The sequence below is a fragment of the Xenopus tropicalis genome, chromosome 5 (assembly GCF_000004195.4).
Source record: "Xenopus tropicalis strain Nigerian chromosome 5, UCB_Xtro_10.0, whole genome shotgun sequence".
NCBI classification, from domain to species: domain Eukaryota; kingdom Metazoa; phylum Chordata; class Amphibia; order Anura; family Pipidae; genus Xenopus; species Xenopus tropicalis.
Window position 1 is genome coordinate 107,221,911 of NC_030681.2, and position 12,541 is coordinate 107,234,451.

General features: G+C 40.4%; 1 protein-coding gene across 2 annotated transcripts in view; it reads left to right on the forward strand.

The window, feature by feature from the left end:
* atp13a4 (ATPase type 13A4) overlaps positions 1-12,541 on the forward strand; it is a 61,082-nt gene that overhangs the window by 13,719 nt on the left and 34,822 nt on the right. For both annotated transcript variants that reach the window (NM_001200048.1, XM_031901591.1), the window contains 4 exon segments: positions 4,252-4,322; positions 4,414-4,494; positions 11,360-11,429; positions 11,907-12,041. In NM_001200048.1, the coding sequence (NP_001186977.1) occupies positions 4,252-4,322; positions 4,414-4,494; positions 11,360-11,429; positions 11,907-12,041 (357 nt within the window).

Genomic DNA, 12,541 nt, shown 5'->3' on the forward strand with positions numbered 1-12,541 from the left:
CCACTCTTCTTTCTATTGTACCGTACTCTCTCCAACCACAATTTCTGCATTGGGTTGGCAAATAAGATTTACATTTTTGAAGATCCTGCTAGCATCTGCAGAAAAGCAGCAGTCAAGCATGGTTATGATGACAGTGATGGAGCACTTCACATCAGTTTGGGAGGATGTGTGTCTGCGTACAAGGTCAAAGCTTTCAGGGTCTCTGCTAGCTGGCCAGCATGGGCCCATCATATTGTTCCAAAAAAATAATAATTTTGCTGCTTGTACCCTTCCTGTTGATGGCCCTGCAGGCCCATGTAGAAAACCTGCAAACCAGCTATTCTCCCTGAGACTTTTTCTCACAGGAATAGATCAAGGGAGGTGGAAGGCATATAATGTTTTAGGGTGAGGCTGGGTCTTAGCAACAATAAAATGTGTGATAATGGAAACCTCTTATTGTAAAAGAAAGTATATTACATTACTACACAGGGAGGTCGATGCCCATATTAAGGTACAAGGTTACAGGTGGAATGCTTCTATATAGATCATGGAATTATGAGATGACATCTAATATCCTTCTACTTTAAAGTGGGTGGTACACTATTTCTTATAATACACAACAACATTGGCTTTGATTAATATGCTTCAGGTTGAAAAATGAGAGCAAATATGATCATGGTGTTCATGGGTTTGTTTCTTCTTGTGGTGAAATGGGTGATAATAAACACTATATGAATGTGTTTATGGTAGACAGAAAGTAGTCTCAGCTTGCATGTATTCATGTTTTAATGGACAGATAATTTTGCACACAGATATGTGTTTTGTGTTACTGCAAGGACTGCCGACAAATGAATAGACTGACAGGAGGGGGTGATTTGCATGAGAAGGCAGTACAATCAAATGATGTGGTTACAATGGCTTTCTGGTTTCACAAAGGACATGCTGTCATTTTGCATATGGAGCAATGCCTAGCAACACATGATATGTACTAAACTATACATAACAGCAGAATGCTTACTGGGAAAATACATGTATGGACCCATAGGGTTAATATGCCCCTATGGCTTTAAACCCTACCATTTCCTTCTTTATCCTGTTACTGGGCGAAAACCTATGTATCTAGTGTGCCATTAGCATTTGTGCCTTATAGGATAATAGGCAGACCTCTCCCTTGGCACTCTAATATAGTGCTTAGTTCAGGGGTGGGTCTTCCTCTTTGGCTGCATCTGTTGAAGTTCCACTGAGCCTGGGATCAACAGGGCCCCAGTAAAGCCTTCTACCCTAGAATCTGCATCTAGCTCTAGTGAAGTCTGGGAACAGAGATCCCGTCAATGAGGATTAGTAAGTGTTAGGATAATATCTATAAGAGCACTGTTAAGGAAAGTGAGATTAGGTAGAAAGAGCAGGTTCTGGCTCCAGCCAGGAGAGATTAGCAGGAAGTACTCTTCCCTACAGGCACTGTTGCCTTAGAGCAGGACACAGTTAAGACACAGGTATCAGGTCTGTTCCTTTCCCTGATCCATAGTTGGCTGTGAAGGATCCTTGGCTGCTATGGTATACATCAGGGCGGCCCCAATCTGTGTGGCCCCCCCCACCTGTCTGGCTGCTTTGATGGTTTACCTTTGTGGAAGCTTTAAATGGTATCATTACTTAGATTACATGGTTCACACCTCATATTCAGCCTGTAATCCCCCTGTATTGTTTAAATATGTAATCTCCTGTACTGTTCACACCTTTTAATCCCTACATTGTTCACCCCTGCATTGTTCACACCTCAGGCTCAGGCTCTAATCACACACATTGTTCCCCTGTTCACACCTCAGACAAACTGTAGGAGCAGTGCCAGCATTGTGTCAGTGTATGCTGTCTGTGTGTGCCATACACACAGGCAGCATAGAGCAGAAAGAGTATGGCACACATAGGCAGGGTAGGGCAGGCAGAGTATGGCACATACTCTGCCTGCCCTACCCTGCCTGTGTGTGCCATACTCTGCCTGCCCTATGCTGCCTGTGTGTCCCATACTCTGCCTGCCCTATGTTGCTTGTGTGTGCCGTACTCTGCTTGCCCTACCCTGCCTGTGTGTGCCATACTCTGCCTGCCCTATGCTGCCTGTGTGTGCCATACTCTACCTGCCCTATGCTGCCTGTGTGTGCCATACTCTGCCTGCCCTACCCTGCCTGTATGTGCCATACTCTACCTGCCCTATGCAGCTTGTGTGTGCCATACTTTGCCTGCCCTATGCTGCCTGTGGGAGGTGAACCTGACAGGGGTTTGTTCTGGGAGTTCTGTGCTGAGGGTTGTTGTGCTATCCACAGGTGAAGAGGAGGTTGAGTCTTAATAAGACATAATATAATTCTTTCACATATGAATGAAGGGTGATATCCCTACAGTGAGCACCAACCATTTTGAGTTTTGCTGTGCTACCACCATTAATGTGGGTATAGTCTTAAAAGCTCTTGTGATAACATGGGTGTGGTTTTGGTGTGGCGGGTGTGGTTTAAAAAGGGGTAGTGGTTAATCTGGCTTTCATTATCGGCCCTCTACCACATTGGCTTGAAAAATTCCGGCCCTCTGTACCACAGAAGTTGGACAGCACTGGTATACATCATGAGGACACATATACTTGTCCAGGCTACTCTCTACAGGGGTGCCGTGCTGGTTGGTGGTCTTTACCTTTCCCACCCTTGGATGAGGTGGGATAAACCAGTGGACACCATATTCTTCTACGTTCTGTGCATTTATCTGATAACTCATATGAGTGAGTATTGTACTAATCCTGTGAGTAATTTGTGTTGGACAATAAACAAGTTAAGTTCTGGTTTACCAGAAAATAACCTTCTGGTGCCCATTCTTTCATTTACTTTGCACACAGCCTAAGTGAGTTGTAGTTGCACTACACCCCAAGGATATTTCCACAACCTTGAGATGAGCAATATTGGACTGATTTGAGTCTTAGGGCCAACCAATCTAAACACGTTGATTGGATACAGGCTGTTGGCCAGAGGGCCTTGTTAACTTATTTATTATAACACTTGTCCTCCTTGTGTGTAATTTTGTATATTGTAAGATTTTACAGTGCTGCGTACAGGCCCGGATTTGTGGCGAGGCCACAAAGGCCCGGGCCTAGGGCGGCATAAACATAGGGGCGGCATGCCGCCCCGCCGCACGCAAATTTTTAAAATTTTGCTCCCATACGGAGCAATGGGGACCTCTCCCCACTGCTCCGTATGGGAGTTTTAACTTTGGCGCATGCGCATGCGCGTCAGCGCGGCGGCAGGGGAGGAGGAGGTGGTTTGCGCATGCGCGCTCGTACTGCGGGTGGGGGCGGTAGGGGGCGCCGAATGGGGGCGGCCTCGGGGCGCGTCATTTAGAAATCCGGCGCTGGCTGCGTACCCTTGTGGCACTATATAAATAATAGGAAAACTAGCCTAGGGTATCAGGTAAGCAATCTTAATCACTGGGGGGTACCTTAAGTCCCCATTATGCTTGATATTAAAACTGCAAGCCCCCAATTCAATTTCTTTCTCACTGATCTATAGATCATCCTTTTACCTTGTATTAACATCATAATAATGAAAGCAAAGCTAAAGGTACACCCCTTTAAAGTAGAATATAAATAAACTGTAAACATTTAATTGACAGTTTTTAAAAGGAAATGTCCGTATACCTGCTGTGGTTTGCCCCTCTGCTCTTTGGTTAGCCCCTCTGTTTTCCCCCCTCTGCCCTTTGGAGACAAAGTAGATTCAGGTTCTGCCCCCTTTTTTCCTCTGGATGCTGCACTGTGCATGCAAACTTGTCTCAGGGTTGGAGGCAATGCTAGGATCTGGCAGTTAGGACTGGCAAAACTCTAACTTACTACATACCTCACTCCACCCGTGCCTGCTGCAAAGACATTTTACTGATAATCTCCAATAAAACAATCTCTCTGGGTGTATCACTTTAATATAGAAGCTCTTTTAGTGAGTCTACAATTATGGATGCGTTTGAGTGTTGCCTGAATTATTTTGTGCTCAGTCTTTTGTTTCCAGATGTGACTGTGCTATATACCTGTGGGTCTGTAGAATACCCATGTACATTGTATATCTTGAGTGTTAGTGATCTCTTTAATAATTCTGTATGCAATTTTGTTAATGCCACTTGCTAAGTTATTTTTATTTTTCTAGGATAAGTTTAAATATATAAGTATAAATATATAGAAACCTGATACTGTATATACATACACTTTTGAATGGATTTGCAGTAATTGCTGTTGACCTTCACTTTTCACCTCAGGTTCGATATGTACAGGTTCAAAAAATCCGCTACATTTGGGATAACATTGAAAAGCAGTTTACAAAAGCTGGGTATGTTTTTCATGTTTGTCTCCTGCACTCTACTTCCACCAACCCCATCTAAAATGATTTTTATTGTATCTTATACAAAGTATTGTTTCAGAATTCTTGAGGACCACTACTCGTGTTCATCTATACATGCAATGTTTGAGTCTGGGGTAGCATTAGAAGAAGAAGGTATAAGGTAAGAAATCCTAAGTAAAGCTTGGACATATAATACCTGTGCTTATAACCTTTGGCCAATAACTATTACATACAGTCTAAATGAATACTGTCAGTAGAATAAAAAGTGTTTACTTTTGCTTAAAAACAATGAATTATTATGTAACGTAATGTAGTTTGGAAATAACTGTTTTACTCAATGTTTGGAAGTATTAGTGCATTTTCTGCTATTCATTTGATTATTCCTAATTGCATTCTGTCAAACAATAGAAGCCTTTATCTTGCTTTATGGAAGGGTTTATTTATTTATATATATATATATATATATATATATATATATATATATATATATATATAAATAAATATAGGTTGATATATAATCAACTCCAAAGAGAGCACACACGGCACAGGAATCAATGTAACAAAAAGGTCTTTTATTTGGACATCGTTTCTACGCGTTTTCAATTAACACTTAGGGGCTGATTTACTAACCCACGAATCCGACCCGAATTGGAAAAGTTCCGACTTGAAAACGAACATTTTGCGACTTTTTCGTATGTTTTGCGATTTTTTTCGGCATCTTTACGAATTTTTCGTTACCAATACGATTTTTGCGTAAAAACGCGAGTTTTTCTTAGCCTTTACGAAAGTTGCGTAAAATCTTGCGATTTTTCCGTAACGTTAAAACTTACGCGAAAAGTTGCGCCTTTTTCGTAGCGTTAAAACTTAAAAGGTGCGAAGTTTCGCGTAAGTTTTAACGCTACGAAAAAAGCGCAACTTTTCGCGTAAGTTTTAACGCTACGAAAAACTCGCGTTTTTACGCAAAAATCGTATTGGTAACGAAAAATTCATAAAGACGCCGAAAAAAATCGCAAAAAATACGAAAAAATCGCAAAATACCGATCTTTACGAAAAAAACGCAATCGGACTCATTTCGACCCGTTCGTGGGTTAGTAAATCAGCCCCTTAGTTAATAGGTGGTTTTCTCTGATTGGTTTATGTTTGTATTTAACTATGAGTGACGGTCCCTTGGGGATCGAAACGCATAGAAATGATGTCCAAATAAAGGACCTTTTCGTTACAGTGATTCCTGCGGGGTATCTTTAAGATAAGTGGAGGTTTGTTGAACAACTGGTTGCAATAACCGATCTAAATATAACCCCAAAGGATGCAATAGGCTTTCCCTCACCGACACTATGGGCCTCCCTGGTGGGGGATTAAGGCCCTTGTGCACCTTTGGCAGAGTATACAATATAGGGCATTTCGGGAATTCTTGTATCAGAAAAGCTCTCTCTCCCTCCGAAATCCACTTGTTCACAAAAGCCTTATCAATTAAAGTATCCACCCGCTTTTTATATGCAGATATGGGATCTGACCTTAAACATTTGTATACCTTAGTGTCTTGTAACTGTACAAGTATTTTGCTCCTATAATCCACATAATTTAAAATAACAATCCCCCCACCTTTGTCTGCTGGTCTCACAATGATCTGTGATCATTTTGTAGGGATTGTAATGCTTGTTTCTCACTATAAGAGAGATTCACTTTATGAGGATTTTTCATAAGATTAGCTACACCCGTTTCCATAGTTGTCTTAAATATTTTGATGCAAGGATTTGTCGTTTTTGGGCAAAATAAGCTTTTCAGTTTTGGGCCTCCCACGTTAACATTTATACCTGGCTCACTTTTAAAGAAATCTTTCAGGTCCAATAACCTTGTGAACTTAAACAGTTCAACATCAAATTGAAATGAGTCAAATGGTACCGTAGGAACATATGACAGTCCTTTACTCAACAGTGCCTTCTTCCCCCGCAGTTAGTTTATGAGAGGATAGTTTAAAAATCGGTATAGTTACTTTCTGGGTGGTCTTCCATATCTGCATATAAAAAGCGGGTGGATACTTTAATTGATGAGGCTTTTGTGAACAAGTGGATTTCGGAGGGAGAGAGAGCTTTTCTGATACAAGAATTCCCAAAATGCCCTATATTGTATACTCTGCCAAAGGTGCACAAGGGCCTTAATCCCCCACTGGGGAGGCCCATAGTGTCGACGAGGGAAAGCCTATTGCATCCTTTGGGGTTATATTTAGATCGGTTATTGCAACCAGTTGTTCAACAAACCTCCACTTATCTTAAAGATACCCCACATTTTCTGGAGTGTATCCGTGGTATTAATTTATCGAGGGAGGGAGACATCTGTTTGGCAACTGCTGATGTCTCTAGTTTATACACATGCATCCCCCACCAGGAGGGGCTAAGAGCGGTTAATGAGAGTGTTATTAACTGTAATGCATATAATGGTCCCTCTGTACAATTGCTTTTGTCGATGTTGGAGTTGTGCCTTAATTTAAATTATTATTTTGAACACCAATTTTATCGCCAGAAAACAGGTACGGCGATGGGTGCCCCGATGGCCCCGGCATATGCAAATTTGTATATGTGTCAATACGAGACACAAAATATATTGCAGGTGTATGGTGATTGATTAGTATGTTACAAGAGGTTCATCGATGATGTCTTTATCATTTGGAGGGGAGATCAAAAATCATTTTTTGAGATGGTAGATAGATTAAATGCTCTGCCCTCACCGATTCGCTTCACGGCCAGCTGTGATCAGCATAAAATCCAATTTTTAGATATCGAAATATGGTGGGAGCAAGGGATGTTACACCATTCCCTCTATCGTAAATCCACAGATAGAAACACTTTGTTACATAGGTCTAGCTGTCATCCGTTCATGCTTAAAAGGGCCCTTCCGATTTCACAGTTCTGTAGGGTCCTACGCAATAATTCTAATAATGAGAAATGTAAGGAACAAATTGATCAGATGTGGGTCAGATTCAGAGAAAGGGGGTACGAGGATGCGATATTACAGAGGGCCCTAGATACGGCTATAGATAGGGTCAGATCCTCGAACCTTGGGAGAGTAAAGGGCAAGGATCGGCTGATCTTTGCCACGAGATATAACGTTGCCTCTGAACAGATAAGTAAATTGGTAAAAACAAATTGGTCTATTGTAAAGGCAGATCGGGATTTGGCGAAGTTATGCCCTGAGCCTCCAACTATGGCATACACAAGGGGCCAAAATTTGCGTGATCTATTGGTGGTGACCGATCCCGTTAAAAGCTACCAAAAACAGGATACAATGTGGCTGAAAGGGAACAAACCAGGGTGTTTTAAATGCCCAAGCTGCACATCGTGCAGATTTATGACCCCTGGTGAATATTTTCGCACAAACAGGACCGAAAATTCAGATCAAACATCATATTACATGTACCACAACATATGTGATCTACATGGTGACTTGTCCATGTGGATTGTCATATGTTGGAAAAACAGATCTAACTCTTCGGATCCGGATGGACGGACATAGGTCTGCAATAAGTACTGCCTTCCGTGACCAAAAAACAGTGAAGCCAGTGGCTAAACATTTTTTGGAAGTGGGACATAGATTACCTACGTTTAAGTATATAGGGATAGATCATGTCCCGGCCCCTAGACGAGGAGGGGATAGAGCCCGAATCCTCTTACAGCGAGAAACGTACTGGATTAAAAGATTGGGGACACTGGCCCCAAAGGGGTTGAACAAATATTGTCAGTTCAATTGTTTTTTGAGCACAAGATAAGGCTAGGGTTAGGAGTACTAGAAACACTAGAAGACAGACTACTTTCACTTTATATATCTTTTCGTGGGAGATTTTTTTACACCATCCCTTTAAAGGAGGGGGAGGTGTTTGGGGAGCAGTTGGGACACGCCTGCAACATTGGGTGTATTTAATGTAAAGCTTTTATGTGGCCATTGTATCTTGAAAAAGGCTCTAGGCCAGAGCCGAAATGTTGATAAGATGGCAATGTTATAATAAAGATCGTTTTTATGGAAAAGACCCAGGAGTGCACTCGTAGCAATCTTTTTGAAATGTGAATATATCCCTGAGTGGCACCCAGGCAACTTAGCAAGCTGATTGAATTGGTTATTGGAAGTGCGGATCGTGATTCGATTGTGTATATGTATGTATGTATGTATGTATGTGTATATATATATATATATATATATATATATATATATATATATATAATATATATATATATACAGTCCACAAAATTTTCAGCACACCAAACCCGTAATATAAATCACCTGGGTGCTACCTCCATGTGTCTAATTATCCAGAAGTCCAAGAATTGGGTGCACACCAGGATATTTTTTAAAAATTAAAACGTTACTTTTATTTAAACATGCTGTTAAAACAGGCCAACGTTTCGGTCTCCTCCTAAGACCATTATCAAGACCACATACACAGTTAAAATCAGCAAATAAATAGATAAAACCTCTAGACACCCCCCCAAGCCCCACACTCCCATCCCAGTCACATGACTGAATAGTTAACCCTGTAGGCTAAAGCATAACAAAGTCATTGTTATGCATAAGGGAGCATGTAGTGCAAGAAATACCAAGTTAAAAAAGTTCATACTTATCTACTGACAAATAATGCAGAAAATGTAACCATAGATGGTACGGGAAAATACAGAAAAGAAAAAAGGAAACAAAGACATTAAATGCTTAACCACAAACTGGCAAATATTGTAGCCAGTGTAGCAAACTCAGCAATACATCTCCTCACCTTTGCTCTAGAAAACATAGAAAAGAGCAGTGTTCATTTAACCCTGCCGGTGCCAAAGTACCTAGTTTTTTAATCCAAAACACCTCTCTTTGGAGAAGTAGCCTGGCCCGATCACCACCCCTTGTAAGGGGCGGCACATGATCAATTGCAATGTAATGAAAGGTGGGCAACCTGTGCCCCATCTCTAGAAAATGTTTGGCAACAGGCTTATTGGTTGTACCATCCCTGAAGGCCGTGCTTATGGCCGAACGATGCCCATCCATCCGTAATCGTAGTGTTTGATCCGTCTTCCCCACATATGAAAGCCCATAGGGACATGTAATCAAATAGATTACATACAAAGTAGTACATGTAATGCGATGTCTAATTTTATAGCGTTTCCCTGTGTGTGGGTGCAAAAATGAATCACCTGGGGTCATGTATCGGCATGAGGTACAGTTAGGGCAATGAAAACACCCCTGTTTAGCCCCTGTGAGCCAAGTGCCCCGTTGTCGGGAATAGCATTTTACCGGGTCATTTTTAACTAAAAGGTCCCTGAGGTTGGTGCCCCTTCTATAGCAGATCATTGGTGGTTCCGGGACTATTCTCCTTAAATCGCTGTCAGCTCCAACTATATTCCACTGATCCCGAACAAATTTACCCAGGGCTCTCGTACTCTGATTGTACTTGGTACTAAAGACCAGCCTTGTCTCACTACTCCTAGGGTTCTTAGCCCCTGTGCATCTTTCCTGTGCAATTTTAAATGCCTGCTGCAAAATGTTGTCCGGGTACCCCCTCTCACTAAAACAAACCCAAATCTCTTCCAGCTGTTTTTCTGCTAGGTCCTGAACCGAATTGTTCCTTAGGACTCTGCAGAATTGGGAAATGGGTAGTGACTTTTTCATAGGTTCAGGGTGACTACTTTGGTAATGCAACAGAACATTCTTATCAGTCGGTTTCCGAAAAAGAGTAAAGTCTAACCGTGTACCATTTCTGATAAGTTCAACATCCAAAAAGTGTATTCTTGTTGTGCTGAACTCATAAGTAAACTGTACCGGGCTACCCAGGTTATTCAGCTCATCCACCATTGCACAAAACTCCATCTCAGTACCCCGCCAAACAATAAGCATATCGTCGATATAGCGACGAAAGAATAGGAGTTTGTGTCCGAATCTTGGCATAATATAATGTTGCTCGTATTGGTGCATATAAAGGTAGGCGTAGGCAGGTGCCATCGCCGCCCCCATGGCCGTGCCCGCTATTTGTAAATAATAATTATGCTCAAAACAAAAGTAGTTCAATGATAAGGCCAGATCCAATAGCTCCAAAATAAAAGGCACTGGTGGGCCAACATATGCCCCTGAATCCGCCAAAGACCGCCTAACAGCATCAATGCCAGAAGAATGAGGTATAATCGTGTATAAACTAACCACATCCATGCTTGCTAGTAAGCATGAGCCGTCATCAGGTAGCACCACTTGTTTAATACATTCAAGTAAGTGCGGTGTATCCTTTAAATATGTGGGAATGTTGCGAACTACTGGCTGTAACATTGTATCTAAATAGATACCAATAGGGTGTAATAAAGAGTCACGCCCAGAAACTATCGGGCGTCCCGGAGGATTCGTTAGGCTCTTATGTATTTTGGGCAATGTGTATAGCACAGGGCATTTTGGATAATTATGCTTTAAAAAATCTCGTAACTGTACATCAACCATACCCTGTTCAAATGCCCTATCCACAACCCCGTGTACCCGTGCCTTAAAGGTTACCCCAGGGTCAGTCACCAATTTCTTATACACTGAGTGATCACCAAGTTGACGCAAAATCTCGTCACGATAATCACAATAATTCAAAATAACTATACCGCCGCCTTTGTCGGCAGGACGGATCACAATACCTGTGTCACCACTCAGTGTTTTAATTGCAGACCGTTCATATTATATAAAATACTGTCTGGATCAGAGCTATTGTCTCACAAGAAAAAGGAGGATCAGTTAAGGTGCCCAATGTGTGGATTGCTGCAAATAATATATTTTACTTGTGGCTAATATTGTACAATAGCACAGAATTTTCAGGAGATCTGTCGCCAGTGCTAGCACAGATTCTTATCATTCCCCTTAACAAAGCACCTCTGAGGTTTATTTGTAATCTTATTTACACAGCAAGACAAGCTGTTTAAAATATTATATATTTAAATCCATAACTGACTGTTATAATACTAATTACATGCAATTGACATAATCTGTATTCATTGATTCTCACTGATACTGTGTATATTTTTTTGCAGAAGGCTTATTTGTGGACCTAATATCATTGATGTGGGCATTATTCCAATATGGAAATTACTGGTTAAAGAGGTAAAAACTATTAAAAAAAAAAATCACATCACAAAAAATGTGATTTAAATACATTTTACACAAGTGAGCATAGTAATATAATATAACAAATTAGCAGGGGTCAGTTTTTCCTCAGGTAGCAACCCCTTTAGGAATAATCCCTAGAACTTCTTAGTCAAAATTTAACATAAGTACAGAACTATTTTCTAAAGAACATGCAGTCTAACCCTCTGCACACTTGTTTATACAAAGCTCATAGTAGCAAAAAACATAGTAATTAATAAGTAGTTTATAATAAAAAATAAATATGTAATTTATTTATACCTGTTGGCTGGAAACAGGTAAATATTGCCCCTTTAATGCTAGGTATTGTATGTTTTAGCATCATATAGACATTAACTTTAATGCCGAAGATATTTTATAATGCCGAAGATATTTTGTTTTAACTTTTTAAAGCTTCCAGCATGTTATACTCCTTTAATTTTCATCCTTGTGCAGGTTTTAAATCCATTTTACGTGTTCCAGCTCTTCAGTGTGTGTCTTTGGTTTGCTGAAGAATACATTGAATATTCAGTGGCGATTATACTCATGTCACTGATTTGCATATTTTTATCAGTGTACACACTACGACAGGTATGGTTTTCATGTTATATAATTGATATTTAATATCTTTTAATTGCAACTTTAGTTTTTAATTAGTGGAAAAATATATTATAATGGGTGTTGCAGCACAACAAAAATCTTAGCCAAATAATGTTACATGAAATACATTTTCTAAAGTGCACCATATTTATGAACCTGGACATTGTACCTTTTAAGGTGGATTTCCAAATTTGCTGAACCCAATTTTGATCGCAACATGTTCCATCAGTGATATAGTTTGAGCCAAGTTATTTCAGATTACAATATACTCCATTCTTTCTCATAGAAGTTTGTTTTCTGCCAAAACTTTTTACCATATTGATTTTTCTTCAGTTATAAAGTGCCATGGCTGTGTGAGTAGTAAATATGCAACCATTTTTTAATGCCCTAAGCAGCCACAATGTCATTGGGTGTATCACTTAATTGTTTGTCAGGGAATGCAGTCATACTTTGACAACAAAGAGGCAAAAAAGATACAATAACATTTCATT